Source organism: Hyperoodon ampullatus (assembly GCF_949752795.1).
Source record: "Hyperoodon ampullatus genome assembly, chromosome: 3".
NCBI lineage: Eukaryota > Metazoa > Chordata > Mammalia > Artiodactyla > Ziphiidae > Hyperoodon > Hyperoodon ampullatus.
This window is the reverse complement of record NC_136916.1, coordinates 40,070,447-40,092,286: the sequence shown is the minus strand read 5'-3', so window position 1 is coordinate 40,092,286 and position 21,840 is coordinate 40,070,447. Positions and strand designations below refer to the sequence as shown.

The window sequence follows — 21,840 nt, the reverse complement described above, 5'->3', positions numbered from 1 at the left end:
ATAGAAGGAGGAGTTTATCTCCACCTCCCCCTCTGCCCTCCTATACACACCCTGGAATCTACACTGGGCAGATGAGCGCGCGTGTGCACACACACATACACACACACACACACGCCTGAATTATCTGCATTTAGCTGTGTTAGGTACCAGAAATCAGCAAACTCCTAGACCCAACAGATTTCAGTAACGTATGGTAGCCGAGAGGTGCAAACCTGTCCCGGGTGTCAGCTTGCAAAGAGGATCCTTCAGCGTTCTTGCTATCTAATAAATCACTGCATTCCCCCAGAGTCTCAGCCAGTGTACCAAACAACAAAAATCTTTCATAAATCACCTGAACATGGACTTAGCTCTAAGATTCATGAGCAAGACCATATAAACACAGACCAGAAGAACAGGCAAGTACTGATGACCCAGTATTTCTAGTTAAGTTGAAACCTTGGGAGGGACATTTTCCAGAGGTGGTCAACATAAAGACTCTGCTTCTTTGGGGCAGCTACACGATCCCAGTTTATTTTCAGTGGTCAGGAGGTCCTTCTCTCTGACCCAAGAATTACATGTGGAAATAAGATTATCCCTGAGGTTCTCCTGCCTTGGGTGTGAAGGGGACTAAGGAAAATAAACAATAGTTTATCCAGTAAGTAGTGTATTCCAGGCTCTTTACACAGATCAACTTGCTTAACATCAAAAATAACCTGATTGAGAGACCATGTTTGTCCTCATTTGAAAAACGGGGAAATTAAATAGAGGTTTCAGGAAAGCACATTGAGGTCCCATGGCTGTTAATGGCAGTGTTAGGATGTGAACATAGGTAACATTGGGCCCAAATACAGAACTCCCTTGTCACCTTGATGTCTTCCAATATGGATAATAAGACTTCACAGTTTATTACTGATATGACCTCAGGCAAGTCTACTTCTGCCTTTTGTTTTACAGAAGGTGAGGGAGGGTATGGGGCTGTGTACACATGACAACCTTGTGAGCACCTGTACTGAACATGAAGATATGACACAAGCTGCTCTTTGAATATGCAGAGTATAATATCTACCCACCATGAGTGGATATGCAGTTCTCTGATGGTGCATTGTGTTTTTACTGCAATAGCTATCCATTTTTGTTTTTGTTTTAAGTTTTTGGCTGCACCCAAGGCATGTGGGATCTTAGTTCCCCAACCAGGGATCGAACCCATGCTTCCTGCATTGGAAGGCAGAGTCTTAACCACTGGACTGCCAAGTAAGTCCCAGCTATCCTTTTTTTATTTTATACTTCCTTGGGACCAAAGACACACATTTTCAAGCCAGCTGGCCTCTGCTTATACCTGGCTTAGAACTCATGAAAAGGGAACTGCAGATACCTGGTATGTGAACATCTTCCCACCTCCCTCTCCCATCCTTGAATTCCAATCTGCCCTGGAGCCCACAGAAACGAGATGGATTTACTCCTTGTAGCTCTCCCAGGTATAAAGAGAAACAGTTCACAACTGTTCAAGTCAGGGCACAGCAGGATCGTTTGGAGATGTAATCTTTTTTTTCTTCTCTCTTTTAAATCAAAATCAAGAAATATTAACTGCACTCCCTGAAGCAAGCTTAAAGTTGAGTTTGCACACATTCTGGTCAGATATTGTTTCCCAACACCCTGGTAAAGCCAGTGGAGACCAGATTGGTATGATCAAACATCTGCCTCACACAGGAAAACAATGATCCATCCCTTGCTTTTATCAACAACAACATAAATCTGAGCTCAGCCAGACAGGCCAGCAAACCCCATTATGCAGAGTGCAGAGGCAATTAAACGGTGCCAGCTCCAGCTAGACTCAAGAAATCTATGACCCATGGGCCCTTAGTAACCACACTGATGCCTCTCTTGGAAATGACTGAAAAAAAAATTGGTCTAGATGCGAAAGAAAGACTCCACTTTGATATTTCCTGGCAGGTGTGCCCTGCCCATCCGTCTGTGCCTACTGCTACATCATGCTCCTTTTTCCATATCTAGGGATGTTGGACTGGGCAGGTAGCTAGAGAAACTGCCCAGTTTTCTGCAGACTTTCTACCTTCGTTACTGTTTGGTCTACTTTGCTTTATATTCTCATGATGGTCGATCATCTGCCATCTTTTGGTTGTACCATGAACTCATCCATTTTTAGCCACAAAAGGAACTTCTCAAATATTCCATTTTTCTCCAGGTTATGGCTAAAATAAAGTGTTTTGAGTGATCCCTTATAACGTCTGGGCAATGTTGTCTAGGTAAAGCCATCAAGAGCATCCAGACAGAATTGATTTACAGATGCCAACCCCAAACCCCCAGCCTCCTGACCCACCATGCTCAGGCCAAAAAGACATATATCTAGGTCCTTTGATTCACAATATGATCATTCATTCTGTACAAAGAAGATGAGGGGACTTCCGGGTAAGATGGCGGAAGAGTAAGATACGGAGATCACCTTCCTCCCCACGGATACACCAGAAATACAGCTACACGTGGAACAACTCCTACAGAACACCTACTGAACGCTGGCAGAAGACCCCAGACCTCCCAAAAGGCAAGAAACTCCCCACATACCTGGGTAGGGCAAAGCGGAGAGATTCCCGCACAGAGGATCGGTGCCGAGCGGCACTCACCAGCCCGAGAGGCTTGTCTGCTCGCCCGCCGGGGCGGGCAGTGCTGGAAGCTGAGGCTTGGGCTTCGGTCAGAGCGCAGGGAGAGGACTGGGGCTGGCGGCGAGAACTCAGCCTGAAGGGGGCTAATGTGCCACAGCTAGCCGGGAGGGAGTCCGGGAAAACTCTGGAGCTGCCGAAGAGGCAAGAGACTTTTTCTTCCCTCTTGGTTTCCTGGTGCGCGAGGAGAGGGGATTAAGAGCGCTGCTTAAAGGGGCTCCACAGACGGGCGCGAGTCTTGACTGAAAGCGCGGAGCCCAGTGACGGGCGTGGGACGCTGGGGCTGCTGCTGCCGCCGCCAAAAAGCCTGTGTGCGAGCGCAGGTCACTGTCCACACCGCCCTTCCGGGAGCCTGTGCAGCCCGCCACTGCCGGGGTCCCGGGATCCAGGGGCGGCTTCCCTGGGAGAACGCACGGCGCGCCTCGGGCTGGTGCAACATCACGCCGACCTCTGCCGCTGCAGGCTCGCCCCGCACTCCGTGCCCCTCCCTCCCGCCCGGCCTGAGTGAGCCAGAGTCCCCGAAGAGGCTGCTCCTTTAACCCTGTCCTGTCTGAGCGAAGAACAGACGCCCTCCGCCGACCTACACGCAGAGGCGGGGCCAAATCCCAAGCTGAGACCCAGGAGCTGTGAGAACAAAGGAGAGAAAGGGAAACCTCTCCCAGCAGCCTCAGAAGCAGCGGATTAAAGCTCCACAATCAACTTGATGTACCCTGCATCTGTGGAATACATGAATAGACAACAAATCATCCCAAATTGAGGAGCCAGGAGTCAGTGCTGTGCCTCTGAGGTGGGAGAGCCAACTTCAGGACACTGGTCCACAAGAGACCTCCCAGCTCCACATAATATCAAACGGCGAAAATCTTCCAGAGATCTCCATCTCAACACCAGCACCCAGCTTCACTCAACGACCAGCAAGCTACAGTGCTGGACACCCTATGCCAAACAACTAGCAAGACAGGAACACAACGCCACCCATTAGCAGAGAGGTGGCCTAAAATCATAAAAAGTCCGCAAACACCCCAAAACACACCACCAGACGTGGACCTGCCCACCAGAAAGACAAGATACAGCCTCATCCACCAGAACACAGGCACTAGTCCCCTCCACCAGGAAGCCTACACAACCCACTAAACCAACCTTAGCCACTGGGGACAGACACCAAAAGCAACGGGAACTACGAACCTGCAGCCTGCAAAAAGGAGACCCCAAACACAGTAACATAAGCAAAATGAGAAGACAGAAAAACACACAGCAGGAGAAGGAGCAAGACAAAAACCCACCAGACCTAACAAATGAAGAGGAAATAGGCAGTCTACCTGAAAAAGAATTCAGAATAATGATGGTAAAGATGATCCAAGATTCTATTTCCCAGATCCAAAATCTTGGAAATAGAATAGACAAAATGCAAGAAACAGTTAACAAGGACCTAGAAGAACTAAAGATGAATCAAGCATCGATTAAAAACACAATAAATGAAATAAAAAATACTCTAGATGGGATCAATAGCAGAATAACTGAGGCAGAAGAACGGATAAGTGAGGTGGAAGATAAAATAGTGGAAATAACTGCTGCAGAGCAAAATAAAGAAAAAAGAATGAAAAGAACAGAGGACAGTCTCAGAGACCTCTGGGACAACATTAAACGCACCAACATTCGAATTATAGGGGTTCCAGAAGAAGAAGAGAAAAAGAAAGGGACTGAGAAAATATTTGAAGAGATTATAGTTGAAAACTTCCCTAATATGGGAAAGGAAATAGTTAATCAAGTCCAGGAGGCACAGAGAGTCCCATACAGAATAAATCCAAGGAGAAATACGCCAAGACACATATTAATCAAACTGTCAAAAATTAAACACAAAGAAATCATCTTAAAAGCAGCAAGGCAAAAACAACAAATAACACACAAGGGAATCCCCATCAGGATAACAGCTGATCTCTCAGCAGAAACTCTACAAGCCAGAAGGGAGTGGCAGGACATAATTAAAGTGATGAAGGAGAAGAACCTGCAACCAAGATTACTCTACCCAGCAAGGATCTCATTCAGATTTGATGGAGAAATTAAAACGTTTACAGACAAGCAAAAGCTGAGAGAGTTCAGCACCACCAAACCAGCTTTACAACAAATGCTAAAGGAACTTCTCTAGGCAAGAAACACAACAGAAGGAAAAGACCTACAATAACGAACCCAAAACAATTAAGGAAATGGGAATAGGAACATACATATCGATAATTACCTTAAATGTAAATGGACTAAATGCTCCCACAAAAAGACACAGATTGGCTGAATGGATACAAAAACAAGACCCATATATATGCTGTCTACAAGAGACCCACTTCAGACCTAGAGACACATACAGACTGAAAGTAAGGGGATGCAAAAAGATATTCCATGCAAATGGAAACCAAAAGAAAGCTGGAGTAGCAATTCTCATATCAGACAAAATAGACTTTAAAATAAAGACTACTAGAAGAGACAAAGAAGGACACTACATAATGATCAAGGGATCGATCCAAGAAGAAGATATAACAATTGTAAATATTTATGCACCAAACATAGGAGCACCTCAATACATAAGGCAAATACTAACAGCCATAAAAGGGGAAATCGACAGTAACACAATCATAGTAGGGGACTTTAACACCCCACTTTCACCAATGGACAGATCATCCAAAATGAAAATAAATAAGGAAACACAAGCTTTAAATGATACATTAAACAAGATGGACTTAATTGATATTTATAGGACATTCCATCCAAAAACAACAGAATACACATTTTTCTCAAGTGCTCATGGAACATTCTCCAGGATAGATCATATCTTGGGTCACAAATCAAGCCTTGGTAAATTTAAGAAAATTGAAATTGTATCAAGTATCTTTTCCGACCACAATGCTATGAGACTAGATATCAATTACAGGAAAAGAGCTGTAAAAAATACAAACACATGGAGGCTAAACAATACACTACTTAATAACGAAGTGATCACTGAAGAAATCAAAGAGGAAATTAAAAAATACCTAGAAACAAATGACAATGGAGACACGATGACCCAAAACCTATGGGATGCAGCAAAAGCAGTTCTAAGAGGGAAGTTTATAGCAATACAATCCCACCTTAAGAAACAGGAAACATCTCGAATAAACAGCCTAACGTTGCACCTAAAGCAATTAGAGAAAGAAGAACAAGAACATCCCAAAGTTAGCAGAAGGAAAGAAATCATAAAAATCAGATCAGAAATAAATGAAAAAGAAATGAAGGAAACAATAGCAAAGATCAATAAAACTAAAAGCTGGTTCTTTGAGAAGATAAACAAAATTGATAAACCATTAGCCAGACTCATCAAGAAAAAAAGGGAGAAGACTCAAATCAATAGAATTAGAAATGAAAAAGGAGAAGTAACAACTGACACTGCAGAAATACAAAAGATCATGAGAGATTACTATAAGCAACTCTATGCCAATAAAATGGACAATGTGGAAGAAATGGACAAATTCTTAGAAATGCACAACCTGCCAAGACTGAATCAGGAAGAAATAGAAAATATGAACAGACCAATCACAAGCACTGAAATTGAAACTGTGATAAAAAATCTTCCAACAAACAAAAGCCCAGGACCAGATGGCTTCACAGGCGAATTCTATCAAGCATTTAGAGAAGAGCTAACACCTATCCTTCTCAAACTCTTCCAAAATGTAGCAGAGGGAGGAACACTCCCAAACTCATTCTACGAGGCCACCATCACCTTGATACCAAAACCAGACAAGGATGTCACAAAGAAAGAAAACTACAGGCCAATATCACTGATGAACATAGATGCAAAAATTCTCAACAAAATACTAGCAAACAGAATCCAACAGCACATTAAAAGGATCATACACCATGATCAAGTGGGGTTTATTCCAGGAATGCAAGGATTCTTCAATATACGCAAATCAATCAACGTGATACACCATATTAACAAATTGAAGGAGAAAAACCATATGACCATCTCAATAGATGCAGAGAAAGCTTTCGACAAAATTCAACACCCATTTATGATAAAAACCCTGCAGAAAGTAGGCATAGAGGGAACTTTCCTCAACATAATAAAGGCCATATATGACAAACCCACAGCCAGCATCGTCCTCAATGGTGAAAAACTGAAACCATTTCCACTAAGATCAGGAACAAGACAAGGTTGCCCACTCTCACCACTCTTATTCAACATAGTTTTGGAAGTTTTAGCCACAGCAATCAGAGAAGAAAAGGATATAAAAGGAATCCAAATCGGAAAAGAAGAAGTAAAGCTGTCACTGTTTGCAGATGACATGATACTATACATAGAGAATCCTAAAGATGCTACCAGAAAACTACTAGAGCTAATCAATGAATTTGGTAAAGTTGCAGGATAAAATAATTAATGCACAGAAATCTCTGGCATTCCTATACACTAATGATGAAAAATCTGAAAGTGAAATCAAGGAAACACTCCCATTTACCATTGCAACAAAAAGAATAAAATATCTAGGAATAAACCTACCTAAGGAGACAAAAGACCTGTATGCAGAAAATTATAAGACACTGATGAAAGAAATGAAAGATGATACAAATAGATGGAGAGATGTACCATGTTCTTGGATTGGAAGAATCAACATTGTGAAAATGACTCTACTACCCAAAGCAATCTACAGATTCAATGCAATCCCTATCAAACTACCACTGGCATTTTTCACAGAACTAGAACAAAAAATTTCACAATTTGTATGGAAACACAAAAGACCCCGAATAGCCAAAGCAATCTTGAGAACGAAAAATGGAGCTGGAGGAATCAGGCTCCCTGACTTCAGACTATACTACAAAGCTACAGTAATCAAGACAGTATGGTACTGGCACAAAAACAGAAAGATAGATCAATGGAACAGGATAGAAAGCCCAGAGATAAACCCACGGACATATGGTCACCTTATCTTTGATAAAGGAGGCAGGAATGTACAGTGGAGAAAGGACAGTCTCTTCAATAAGTGGTGCTGGGAAAACTGGATAGGGACACATAAAAGTATGAGATTAGATCACTCCCTAACACCATACACAAAAATAAGCTCAAAATGGATTAAAGACCTAAATGTAAGGCCAGACACTATCAAACTCTTAGAGGAAAACATAAGCAGAACACTCTATGACATAAATCACAGCAAGATCCTTTTTGACCCACCTCCTAGAGAAATGGAAATAAAGACAAAAATAAACACATGGGACCTAATGAAACTTAAAAGCTTTTGCACAGCAAAGGAAACCATAAACAAGACCAAAAGACAACCCTCAGAATGGGAGAAAATATTTGCAAATGAAGCAACCGACAAAGGATTAATCTCCAAAATTTATAAGCAGCTCATGCAGCTCAATAACAAAAAAACAAACAACCCAATCCAAAAATGGGCAGAAGACCTAAATAGACATTTCTCCACAGAAGATATACAGACTGCCAACAAACACATGAAAGGATGCTCAACATCTTTACTCATTAGAGAAATGCAAATCAAAACTACAATGAGATATCATCTCACACCAGTCAGAATGGCCATCATCAAAAAACTAGAAACAATAAATGCTGGAGAGGGTGTGGAAAAAAGGGAACACTCTTGCACTGCTGGTGGGAATGTGAATTGGTACAGCCACTATGGAGAACGGTATGGAGGTTCCTTAAAAAACTACAAATAGAACTACCATATGACCCAGCAATCCCACTACTGGGCATATACCCTGAGAAAACCATAATTCAAAAAGAGACATGTTGGGCTTCCCTGGTGGCACAGTGGTTGAGAGTCCACCTGCCGATGCAGGGCACACGGGTTCGTGCCCCGGTCCAGGAAGATCCCACATGCCGCGGAGCGGCTAGGCCCGTGAGCCATGGCCGCTGAGCCTGCGCATCCGGAGCCTGTGCTCCGCAACGGGAGAGGCCACAGCAGTGAGAGGCCCGCGTACCGCAAAAAAAAAAAAAAAAAAAAAAAAAAAAAAAAAAAAAAAGAGACATGTACCAAAATGTTCATAGCAGCCCTATTTACAATAGCCCGGAGATGGAAACAACCTAAGTGTCCATCATCGGATGAATGGGTAAAGAAGATGTGGCACATATATACAATGGAATATTACTCAGCCATAAAAAGAAATGAAATTGAGCTATTTGTAATGAGGTGGATGGACCTAGAGTCTGTCATACAGAGTGAAGTAAGTCAGAAAGAGAAAGACAAATACTGTATGCTGACACATATATATGGAATTTAAGAAAAAAAATATCATGAAGAACATAGGGGTAAGACAGGAATAAAGACACAGACCTACTAGAGAATGGACTTGAGGATATGGGGAGGGGGAAGGGTAAGCTGTGACAAAGTGAAAGAGCGGCATGGACATATATACACTACCAAACGTAAGGTAGATAGCTAGTGGGAAGCAGCCGCATAGCACAGGGAGATTAAAAAAAAAAAAAAATAGAACTACTGCTGTTAACCATGGAAGCTAAAGCAATTGAAAAAAATGGAAGTAGTAACACATTTATAATTTTGCTAATGTCACATTACAAAGAAGAATATTTTAAGTTTAAAATATTTAAAAAATTTTAAAATTTGCTTATAAAGGCAACGTCTTTAGTCTTTGTCAAGTTTTTCCTTAAAGTTTAAGATTTCATATTTGTATATATAGTTTTTGTTTATCAAAATGGGTGCCATTTTATGAATAAAGTTATGTGGTATTTACTTATAGAAAAAAAAAAAAAAGAAAAGAAGATGAGGGAAATGGCTGCCATGCCTCTCAACCTCCAAAACATTGCCCCACCCTCTCCTTATACACCATCCAAACACCTTACCCATTCAAAGACCCCAAAGTAAATCTTCCAAACATTTGAGGCATCTGCCTCCCAATCAACTTGCAGAAGTTATCCTATCTCTGTATACAGGTTGCACCCATATTTCTCCTTTTGGGAATAAATGTCACTCATACCCACCCGTCCTTTCCCTGGTAATAATAACATTGTCAGAACCACTCTCTGGTCCATGGGAAGATGATTTCCAAATACAAAGGGGAGCAAAATAAGACACCTATTAATATAAAGTAGACACTTTCATAGAGGTAAAATTGAACGTGATATCTCCTCTCACAATCAAAAAGCTTTTCCTAAGGCCCACCTGTACCTCTCTCCAAAGTTGGCAATGAGAACCTGCTTCCTTCCCTCATCTTTCCTACGCCATTTGGATAATTCTGCTCAGCAATATGTTAACCATTTTTGCTATTTTATGTTGGGTTCTGACTTCTTATCAAGATCTACCTTTGAAAACAAGCCTATAAGCTCACCAAATAATGTTAAAGAATAGAATGTGTCATGGGTGAGGCTGGATAGGGAACTGAGTTGAAAGATGTTAAAATGTAGCACCAAGTTGAGCTTGTCCATGTGTGCATTTGGGGATATGTGTGTGTGTGTGTGTGTGTGTGTGTGTGTGTATCTGTTTGCATGAAGAATGAGTATTGATGGAAGTAAGAACACAGTGCATTATGTCATTGCAGTGTAAGGATACAGTCAAGTATCCCTATCCAGGTGGAAGGGAGGAGTGAGCTACCCAGAGAATAATTAACAGGTATGTTGAGATGCAGGAGTGGCCAAAGGATAAGCATCAAGTGTATATCTGGGCACAGATGTGTATATGTGTGCTCCGGAGTAACAGGGTTAATGGACAATGACAAAGACATGTGAGAAGGCACTAGCTCTGCCACGGATTGCTGCATCTGGAGAAGCCACCTTACCCTGTAGTAATCAGTGCTGTAGACATCTCTGGACATGCCGAAGTCTCCGATCTTCACCAGCAGGTTAGCTCCAACCAGGCAGTTCCTGGTGGCCAGGTCCCGGTGCACAAAATGCTGGGAGGCCAGGTACACCATGCCAGAGGCAATCTGACTGGCAATGTGGAGCATTTGAGAGAGCCCCAGCTCTCCTTTTGCCTGGCGTGGCTGCCCGTCCACAAGGATCATTGCATCTGGCCCATGGGCCCTGTGGGGTTAGGGGGAGAAGGGAGGGGGCAGAGAGAATTAAGGAGATCAAGGGGAAATGTCTTCTTGAGTTCCTGTTCTCTGGAATGCACCACAGAAATGAATGAGATCTCTGCTCAGTCTACTTATGGACTATTTCTATCTACCCAAAATGATATTCTGTGAGTGTGGATATGGTCAAACTCTACAACCAGATTCCCAACTAAGATGACAGCAGACATGCTTTAACCAATCAGGGACTGAACCTACTCTTGAATATGTTATGGTTATCCAGGGGCTTCCCAGGTTCTTGATGTCCACTACAGAACAATTAATAAAACAATTAACTCTTACACAGCCCTTACTATGTTCCACACACTGCTCTAAGTATCTTAAATATTATATATTAATTCACTCAATCTTCCCACCCCAATTTTGAAGATAAGGAAACTGAGGCACGAAATGATCAGATCACTTGGTCAAAGTCACAGAGGTCCCACAGTGGCCACATGGGTGACATGTAGCTCTGGAAGAGAGTTCTGAACTTTAAGCTTCCAGAGGGCTTGTTAAATACAATTCCTGGGCCCCTACGATTCTGATTGGCTAGGCAGAGCTCATTCATTTGCATTTCCCAGTGCTGATGCTTCCAGGGCTGATACAGTCTACATTTCGGGTAGCAACGCTCTTCAGTCTACCTCCTAACCTCTCCACCACACTGTCTAGGATTGGGTAACTTCTGTTAACGGCAAGATGGGATGAAGAGACCCTGTGACCCTGAGGCAGAGACTTGGGCAGCCAGAGCACCTACTCCATCCCAAATCATGGCCCAGATTTGTTATCCTAACAACTTGCCCTGTCATATCAGTCACTTTTAGTGTTCACTCTTTTCTCTAGAAAGCCCAGTCAGCTGTAATCACACCCAGGGCCCTTATTTATGAAGTTGTGAGCCAAGGAGCCCTGGTGTACAATGACACCTCAGCCTGTTTTACTGCTTCTCCAGTTTCCACTGAAAGGTACCATTAAATATAACATGTTCATTTTATTATCTCCTGTGGGCTCTGCCTACCTCATGCCTCCAAAGGAGAACTACTACATCAGCTCACAAGGAAGAGGGATCAGCAGGCAAGCCACATTCCCACTTACCAGGAGAGTACACTGCAGCCTGCCCCTAAAACGCACCAACTGGGAGATGCAAGAGCAGGAAGGGCCTTCTTCTCTCTTTTTCTTTTTCTTCCTGTTCCCTTAGAGCGGGCATGACAGTGGTACGGAGTGGCACTCAGGACCTCTCTTTAGCCTCGCTGGTGGCACTTGGGGCTGAAGGCACCACTGAATCTATGGGGAGGGCTTGATGGAAAATGGACCATGTCCCTCTGACCTCAGGGAAATGGAAGCACAGGAAGATCCCGAGTCCTGAGAAAGGATGCTGCCCGTATTAGAAACTACCATGGTTCACAGTTCTGATAAAATAATAATTGTAATACTTTTAATCGTAGCTACCATTGACTGAACACCTAGCTACATGGGAAACTTGTCCAGGCCTTATACAAATATAGTCATTGAATACTCAACAACAAACATGTGACGCAGTTATGAATAGTCTCATTTTCCGGGAGAGAGAATTAAGGGTTAATAACTTGCTCCAGGTTACATCACTAAGACATATTCAGAATATGAACCCAAGTCTGTCTTACACTAAGGACTCAATTCTTCAGGAAAGGAGTAAATTTCACTGTGAAACCGAGTTCAGGAAGTTTAGAAAAGCCTACAGATACTTTCCAATTCCTCTAGGGCCAATTTTGGAAACCTGCTACCAACCCTTTCCATTCCCTCCTCAAAACACCACAGCACTCAGTTGAATGTCCCACTTCAAGGAGATGCTCATCAAGGTTTGGGGAGTGTGCTAGAGTTTGCCATAACCCACATCTGAGCTCTGGAAATCTCATTCTCAGCAGTGGAATCACACCCTAAAAGCGTCCAGGACCTGAGTGTTCAATGTGCTTCCTGGGACCCTGGATTCCACAGACGCTCACACATGCCTGCTTCTTTCACATCTGGGCACTACTTGGAGGTAACAGGTATGAGAGGCAGAGAAGTGCTAACTCTGCTGTGTCAGTGAGATGCTATCTCCCAAAACCCCACTGTAACTCCATCCAGAACATCTGCTTGGGGTTTCAGTCTCTTAAAAGTTCCATCAGGAGCCCCTCAAAATCCAGATGATCTTGCTCCAGGCTTGTGGAAACCCTTCTTACAAAAAATCCAATCCTTCTAGAACAGTGCTAGCCAACAGAACTTTCTATTAATGGAAATGTTCTATACTGCACTGCCCAATATGGTAGCCACTAGCCACATGTGGCTATTGAGTACTTGAAGTGTGGCTAGTGAGACAGAGGAATTTTTAAATTTTATTTAAATTTAGTTATTGTAAATTTAAATTTAAGTAGCCATATGTGGTTACTATACTGGATAGCCCAGTTCTAAGTTTATCTGGGGGAAAATCTGCCCTTGGATTCAACCAACTCTCTCCCAGTGAGTTTGTAACCTTGTACCTTCTTATTCATCATCAAAAAGTCTCTGACAAAAGGTTTTCAGGAGGTGTGGAAGGTGCTAGCCTCACTTTGCTAGTGAGAACATAAGGCGCAAAGTCAGAAAGCTATTCACAGCATCAGGGGAAGGGCTGGCCCTAGAATCTTAAAGTTGGAAGTTACAGGCTGGCAGGTCCTCTGATCTCCCTCCTTGGACCCATTTCACACCTGCCCTGTCTACCTTAGAGTCAGGAAGAAGAGTACAGGTTCCTTTTCATAGCATCCTCAACATCCCCCCCTAGAAATCAGGGGCAAAGGCCTATATCCACCTGCTCAGGAGGTAATGTAGAAAAATGAAAGGTTGTTTTCATTTCTAATCTCCAGACTGAAGTGTTCAGAGGACCAGTAGGACTTCTGGCTCCAGAGAGAACCCCAGGGGTTCGGTGGGGGTTAGGGGCATGGATGGCCATCCTCACTTACCTGAGGAACTTGTTCAGATCTCCGTGCTTCATGTATTCAAAGACCATGATGAGGGGGTCCCCATCGCCACACACCCCATAGAACTTGACAATGTGCTCGTGCTGCAGGTTGGTGAGCAGTTCAGCTTCCCTCTGGAAATCCTTCCTGGCCGCCAGGGTGGGATCCTTCAGGGCCTGGAAACAACACGGGATACTGGTTTTTAGCAGCTAGAGGGCAGGGGTTTGCCTGTTCCCCTCCTGGGAAGAAAGCTGGTGCCCATAATAAAGACAATGCTGATTCCCAACAAGTAAGATCCTAATCGGCCTTTAAAGACCATGAGGCTAAATCACAATAGCCAGACCTGACTCCTGCTTCCTTCAGCATTTTGAACCTTGTAGAAACAGAAACCAACTTTTTTTTTTTTTTTTTTTGCGGTATGCGGGCCTCTCACTGTTGTGGCCTCTCCCATTGCGGAGCACAGGCTCCGGACGCGCAGGCTCAGCGGCCATGGCTCACAGGCCCAGCCACTCCGCGGCATGTGGGATCTTCCCGGACCGGGGCACGAACCCGTGTCCCCTGCATCGGCAGGCGGACTCCCAACCACTGCGCCACCAGGGAAGCCCAGAAACCAACTTTTTGACACTCACGTCCCATCCCATCCGCCAGCCAGTTATTTCAAACTTTGTTCATCTCAGAGCCCTCGGCTTCCTCAGAGATCAGTGTGAATGGCAGAGGGAGGGAGCTGGGAGATAGAAGGCCTGACAAAGGCCCATGCCCCCAAGGTTTCCCCAAAGAAATGGTCTCACAGCTAAAATAAACAGTGGGGAACCAGTGCCCCAAATGCTTCATCTTTGTAAATTAGCCTATGCTCACAGCCCATCTGAAATCAGGCTGACAATGTAATTAAGTTTCCTTGCTCTTTCTATTTCTTGATTTTAGATTATGAAAAAGTGTATATTTGCAGAGAAACATGAACACTTTGGCTTCTAGAAGGCACCTGTGTCCTCCATTAGGGGGCTGAAGGAAGTATTGGGGTGTAACTGGGACTACAGCTGTGGGAACAGCAGTTAATGGGCAGAAGGCTTAGGACCCACCCAGGACCAGGACCTGGTAAGGTATCACAAAGTCCCAGGGTAGGATGGGAGGGTGGGCATCTGGTGGCCACAGAAATGTCACAACTTGGCCCCTGTGGGAGTGGGAGACCCGGTGTGAGGGAGAAGCACCAGACCAAGCCACTTGCCCTGGGACCCAGGAAGATAAATGGAAGAGCAATGGTTAAAAGGGGTGTCAGTGAATGTGAACTTTGTAGACCAGAAGGGGAGGATGAGACCAGACCACCTGCAAGGGTCCTTGAACAGGACCTTGAATAGAGCCCAGCAATGACCAACGCAGCCATGCTGGTCATGGTGAATGATGAACTGTGAGGGGGAGGGTCATTTCTACAGGAGGAGCAGCCTGCACAGTTGAGGTCACATATGTCTTCAGCCTTCCCACCCACCTCATGAGGTCAGAAGGCAAATGGAGCCAAACATCCACTTGCTTCAAATGACAGAGTTTAGTAACCTCAAAAGACAAGACATGAGGCAACGAAGGAATGGGTGTGAAGTTTACACATCATGTTCAGGGTAGTGAAAATCTAGACGCGATTGGTTTGCATTCCCTCTGCCAAGCATCCAGCCTTTTCTGGTTATTTAGGCAGACAAGGCTCCCCTGTAAATTATGCTACTCTTGAGAAGCCTCCCAAGCCAGAGATCTTCCTCTTGCCACTGCAATCCCCATTAGCTGAAATCCACGGGGCTGCCTTGGCTTACAGCGCTGCAGGAATGTGAATGTGCAAAAATTGTATCTAAGGGGCCCAACAAACCTCCATCAGTCATTAGCATACATTAGAGATGGTGGACTCATAGCTTTAAAAGGGCCCTAGATATCATGTTTCCACCTGCTCATTTCTGGGGTTGGAAAAACTGAGGCTCAGCCCTCAGTTTCCTCTGGGGATCAGGACACATTCACACAACTTGAATGACAGAAGCCAGAGTTTAATTATACCACAGTAATCTCTTGGTGCTGGGCTCTTGGTGCCACCAAGTTAAATGGCAATGCCTCTAGAGTCATGGTGTCTCAGCCAGCGATCAAGGCCCACTCCAACTTCAACAAGCACCACCTTTCATTCTTTTCAAAATTTGGAGGTTTCACCAAAGAAGTGTTGGATTAAATGATTCTACTCTTGACCAAAATGTTGGAAACTGTCTAATAAAGTTTTCCCATCTTACACGTGAGAAACCTGAGGTCCAGAACAGGGAAATGATTTGTCAAAGATCATGTAAGAAGCAATAGCTTGAGTGTGGAGCCCAGGATACATTCCTGTCCAGCATACCTGCTTGAGTTAATTTATCAGATGAATTAGTCACTGGTCAGGTCCTCAGGGGAATGGTGGGCACGGAAGTTAAAAGATGTGAAAGGGCAGAGGAGAGGGTCAGGAAAGGTGAGGAGTGTGGGCAGTCAGCGGAATGGCTGCACCCAGCAAGGATACCAGGCCTAGAGGGCAGGCCAAGGCCAGCAGGAAAGTGGGAGGGCCACTGGTCCATTACTGGTTTTTACCAGCTCTGATCTCATGTGCTTTCCACTTCATCTCTGGCTGCCTTCTCAGAAAATCTACCCAATAATAAAGGCATAGTCTGCCGTGTGTCCACATCCAACCAGAACAAAGATGTCTGCAAAGCCTTCTTTCTATGGGTGGAAGAAGGCAGAGACTCATAGTGAGAGGGAGCCTTTCTTGGTGACCCAGCTCCTGAGCTTCATGGGCTGGGGCATGGGTATAGGATGACTGCCAGTGATTTACTTATTTTCATGAAGAATAAAAAGGAAAGAAAAAAAAAAAAAAGGAACCCAGCATGGGTGGGATGAGAATACAGAGATTTATGTGAACACTGGATTTATGAGAGGGAAAAGTAGATCAAATTTGGGGCCAGCCAGATGGCCTCTCTCCATCTCTGTAAATCATTCTCTCACACAGTCCGGATGCCAATGGCAGCCGTTGGATATTTTTCCATTCTCAGCTCTCGAGCAGTCGCAGTCATCATTCCCAGGGCTGGCACCCTACTCTGCAGAGCAGATAGGAGTTCCTCATTTGGGAGATGGGGCACAAAGCAACTGCTGTCTCTTTTGGTCTTTCCACACCCCTTCTCCTGCCCAGTCTCTCTCTACCTTTATGATAGACTTTCCAGCTCTTGGGTTAAACCTGAAATTCCTATGTAATTGGCAATGGCTCTATTGTGGCAACTGGGGTCCAGAGCTGCAGGTGGCCCAGGTCCCCAGGGATTGATGCAATAGGGACAGAGATGCCAGGAAAAGAATCTTGAGAAGGAAAATCAGCCCAGAGACTCTCGTGCACCTCTCAGCAGAGTCCATGCTCAACCTTTTCGGAGCCGGGAAACTTCAAAATGGGTCACCAGCCAGTGGCATGGGATGGGATGGGTGTTCCTCACAGCTGCCAACTGTTGGTGCAGGAAGGCAGGGCTTGCCAAGGAGTCTCTGAAGTCAGGGAGGTTGTGTCCAGGCCCTTCCAGTGGTATCCATAGAGCAAAGAGGAGATCTGGAATTTTCCCTTCTCATCTCCTTCTTTTTCCCCCAAAGTCTAAAAACATTTCCCTTTTTAGTCTCCCCTTTATGTACATCAGGTCTCATGTCCACTCCCAACCCTGGGTTTCAGTGGGGCTGTTTCGTCGGATGGGGGAGAAGCAGTCTAGATGGCAAGAACATTCAAATTTCTCAACAGCTGCCATCTCCTTCCGAGTCACTTCACATCATCATTTCCAGTTCTAGGGGTTTCGCTGCTTTCCATTTTCCTTTTCTTTTATTGGGGCAGAGATATTTCAACGGATGTTCAGCTTCAGATTTTACTAATATACTAAAACCCATTTTAGTACATGTGCAGAGATAAACACATCCATAAACACTAGAGCTTAGTTTTACTTATTTTTTGAATTTTAAATAAATGGAATCATACATATAGTGCTATATATATATAAAATATATGTATATTTCTATATCTGTCTTTTTTCATTCAACACTGTGTTTTTGAGATTTTTCCAAATTGTTGCATGCAGCTGTAGTTCATTCATTTTCCTTGTTGAAAAGTTTCTCACTGAATGAATATACCACATTTGTTTATCCAAGCTGCTACTGATGGACACTGGGGTTGTTTGCAGCTTTTGGCTGTTATAAAGAATACTTATGAACATTCTAAACACATCTCTTCATGGAAAGATAGATAGAGATAGATAGATAGACAGACAGACAGATAGATACATAGCTGTCAGGTCTAGACCTAGAGTGCAAGTGCTGGGTCACACAGATGCCAATGTTCTAAAATAATTAGACCACTTTATAACAATTAGACCACTTTATATTTCCCCAGAGTATGAAAGTGGCAGTTGCTCCATATCCTTGTCAGCACTTGGTTTTGTCACTGTTATTTAGCCATTCTGCTTGGTATATAGTGGTATCTCATTATGGTTTAATTTACATATTTCTGATGATTAATTAGGCTGGACACCTTTCTCATAGTCTTATCGGCTATTTGTCTGTCAGAGGAGACACTTGAGCAAGTCTATTGTTTGTCAAATAACTATTTAAAAGTTGCACCACCTATTTAAAAATATCATGAATTACATGCTTTTAATTTCACTCTTACACTACAGATATATACAAATTACACTCTGTCTTGTCCTGCTCTGCGTTTGTTTCATGGGTATTCTCGTGTCTCCCCAACAGACTGCAAGTGTCTTCAGAACAGATGCTGGGATTTCGGCTCTTTGTTTCCACCATAGCAACTGCTGGGCAAAAAAATCTGGCTTGAAAACCCACAACTGTGGGAAAACTTAATTTGGGGTTATACTTGGATGTGTTCTCTGGAAGTCCATAATTACCCTGCATCAACTTGAGAACAAACTCAAGAGGAAGAAGCCTGCAAAAAGGAATACAATCTAAAGAGGATGAGAAGCAGGAAACACCATTTCTTGGCTGTTCTCCAGAGAAGACAAGCATCTCCTCCAGGGGTTGGTCGCTGGGCGGATCCATTGGGAGGCAAATGGTGTAAAATCCCAGAACATTCATCTTCTCAAGCTTCCCAGACCAAAAAGGAGGAAAGGAAACCCTTTTAAAAGGGTGACAACAGAAACACATTTTCTGCATTACCCAATCTGGGTACTGCCCCTTAATGCCAGACCACTCAGCGGGAAACGTTTCCCAGGGTTTAGGCCATCATTTCGTTTACTGCTCAAAGCACAAAAATATTCAGTTCATCCACCAGTCCCCAGATGGATGCTGGAACACCCAGTCGATTAGTGTCATCCTATAAATTAAAATTTTTAGGGCAGGGTAGATTCTAAGTTTAGGGACAAAATTAGAAAGCTTTCCACATCCCTGGTCCAAACTGTTTAAAGACACCCTCACTCATCTGACCATTCCATGTCTATGGAGACACACTGAGCAAGTTTACTCACAGCATATCCAGCAATAATAAGCATTAGCCTTTTATGGGGCAATACTCTAGTTCCTTATTTATTTTCTAGAGCAGAGGTCAACAGACAATGCCCACTTCTGAAAAAAAAAAAGTATTGGAAGACAGCCACCCCCCCCACTCATTTATGTATGGTTTAGGCTGCTTTCCCACTACATGGGTAGAGTTGAGTAGCTGTAAGGAAGAGTGTATGGTCCTCAAAACCTAAAATTTTTACTATCTGGCCTAGTATAGGAGAAGTTTGGCAACCCCTGTTCTAGACGGTCAGTGCAAGCTCAGCAGGTCATATGTCGTGTGTCTAAGCACATTCGATAATATCAACATCAAGAATAATGATGTTGATAAAAACAAATAGCAATGAGTCTTTACTAAGCATTTACTGTGTCCCAAACAGTATACTAAACATTTTTTATATGTTATGTAATTTAATCACCAAAATTTTAAAGAGGAGATATTATATCTCCTATTATACAGCAAAGGAAACTGAGGCTCAGAGAGGTTAAGCATCTTGCACAGGGTCACAGAGCTAATCAGTGATGGCCAGGCACCCACCCAGCTCTGATTCCCACCCTATGCCTGTAGCCTGCACAGCACTGCCTGCATCGATGGAGGGCACTTAACCCTCTGCAGACACAACAAACTGTGAATACAGAGACCCCAAAGTCTCAGAAATATGCAACTGCCATCAGGAGGTGGCTCGGTCATGAGCCCTCAGTGCTAAGGATGGACCTTCTGAGGCCCAGGTGAGAGTCCTCGTGGGGAAGGAGGTATCTCCTGCTCTCAGCCCAGAACATTGCGCAGAATTCACGCTGGCCTCAGAGGCTTGCCGGTGCACCCACTCCCACAGGGGCCACTCCACACCCCAGACCTGTGGGTGCCTCAGTGAGGCTACTTGACTCTTGTCTGTGCCAGTCGTGTTCAAAAACGTGTCTAACACTGACGGAGAGAAGCTGCTTCCTGCTGGAGGAAGGTAACTGGTAGTAGCAAAGTTCCTTCTCTCCTGCCCCAAGCAATTCGGCTCCAACTGCAAATCTGCAGGGCTGGCTCAGCAATACCAAAGCCCTGTGGTTAACGACCCATCTAAGCAGCTACCAGAAGGCAGGAACCCTCAGACACGCTGCCCCTTGGGGGCTGAACCTGGATCCCACGGGGTACCTAAGAATGTCCTCCAGCCTCACTCACTGTCCTCCCTGTCCTCAGTACCTGACCCCCCAGCCCATCTCCTATGCCCAGTGACGTCTGCTGACTTGAGAAGTGGCTCCCAGGGCCTCTGTGAGCCACCCGCCCGAGAAATGGTCAAATGACTTTCTGGGCAAGAGCAGCACATCCTGCAAAGTCACTGAGGTGGGAGGAGGGCCAGCTGGGGACAGCGGTGAGCCCAGGGCCTCTAAGAATAAAACAAGGGCCCATCAAAGGCATAACTTGTCCCTCCGGCTGCACCGTGGGCACAGCCCCCTTATGTGCTACAGCTCTTGACCTCCGAAGCCAAAGGAAGCTGATTTGAGTCCTAAGGAAACTTCATTGACCTTGGAGCAAGGGCATCTGATTACGTTAGTTTATATCATCTTGATTGCATCTGATAACATTGGTTGATACCATCTTCCAGAATGGAGTGAGTCTCTCTTTCCCTCCCACCCGACCCCAGCCACTCCTCTTCCTTCCTGGGGCCCACATGCCTCTGAGAATTACCTTCACGGCCACGAGCATCTTGTCCTTGGTGGGGCTGAGGTTGTAGCACTCGGCCAGGAAGACCTTTCCAAAGGCTCCCTCGCCCAGTTCTCGCTTCAACACGATGTCTCTCCTTTTAATGTGCTGCACGTCTGCAGGAGGGAACAGAGGAGAGCAGCCAAGTCAGTCCCCAGGCACTTGTCCTTCTTGGAGGCTCAGGGGGACGGGGGAGCACAGGGGTCTAGAGCAGGGAGTTCTGCTTTTGAGTCCACGGCAGGAACAGGCACGCTCTAGCACCTTACCTTGGGCGTGAAAACAGGCATCGCATGGTGGTTTGAGGGTTCCACCCAGAATGAAATCTCAGCTCTGTCCCCGACTAGCCCCGAACCTCTCTAAACCAGAGTCAGTAATCGTTAACATCCAGGATTCCGGCATAATCAGCTATAGTTGCTGGAGAGAGTATACAGCAGTCTCAACAGTTCCTGTGCATGGGAATCCCCTGGGCATCGTGCAGGTCCTGATTCAAGTGGCTCTGAGAATCTGTATCACTAATAAACTCTCCGGGGATGTCTGTGGGCTGTGGGTCCATGGACTGTACTGAGTAGTCAAGAATCAAGTTTGAACCCTGGTTCCCCCTCCCTGCTAGTTTTTGAGCTTCGGAAAGTTATTTCACCCCAGAGCCTCAGTTTCCTCACCTGTAAAATGGAATTAACACAAATACCTTACTCTCTGAATTCTTGGGAAGATTAAATGACATAATTCACATGAGAGTTTGGCCCAGTGCCCTCCCCCCCAACACACATGCACACACACACACACACACACATGCACACACACGGACACACCACACTGGCTCTTGTTATAACATAATGACTACAGTGCTCCTAGCACAGTGTCCAGTTCGTGATAAGAGACCACTAAGTGGGAGTTACAGTTATCTGGGGGAAGCCTCTACTTGACAAGTCCCGCTCCTGTGAGAGAGAAAAAACAATGAAATCACAAAATCAAGTCCAGAGACCTCCCC

The 21,840-nt window shown here is 44.6% G+C and overlaps 1 protein-coding gene across 4 annotated transcripts in view; it reads right to left on the bottom strand.

The window, feature by feature from the left end:
* Window positions 1-21,840, bottom strand: part of NTRK3 (neurotrophic receptor tyrosine kinase 3) — a gene marked incomplete at both ends in the record, with an annotated part of 382,825 nt that overhangs the window by 38,798 nt on the left and 322,187 nt on the right. For all 4 annotated transcript variants that reach the window (XM_079699625.1, XM_079699626.1, XM_079699627.1 and 1 more), the window contains 3 exons: window positions 10,425-10,668; window positions 13,649-13,821; window positions 20,838-20,968. In XM_079699625.1, the coding sequence (XP_079555751.1) occupies window positions 10,425-10,668; window positions 13,649-13,821; window positions 20,838-20,968 (548 nt within the window). The remainder of the gene's footprint in view (window positions 1-10,424; window positions 10,669-13,648; window positions 13,822-20,837; window positions 20,969-21,840) is intronic.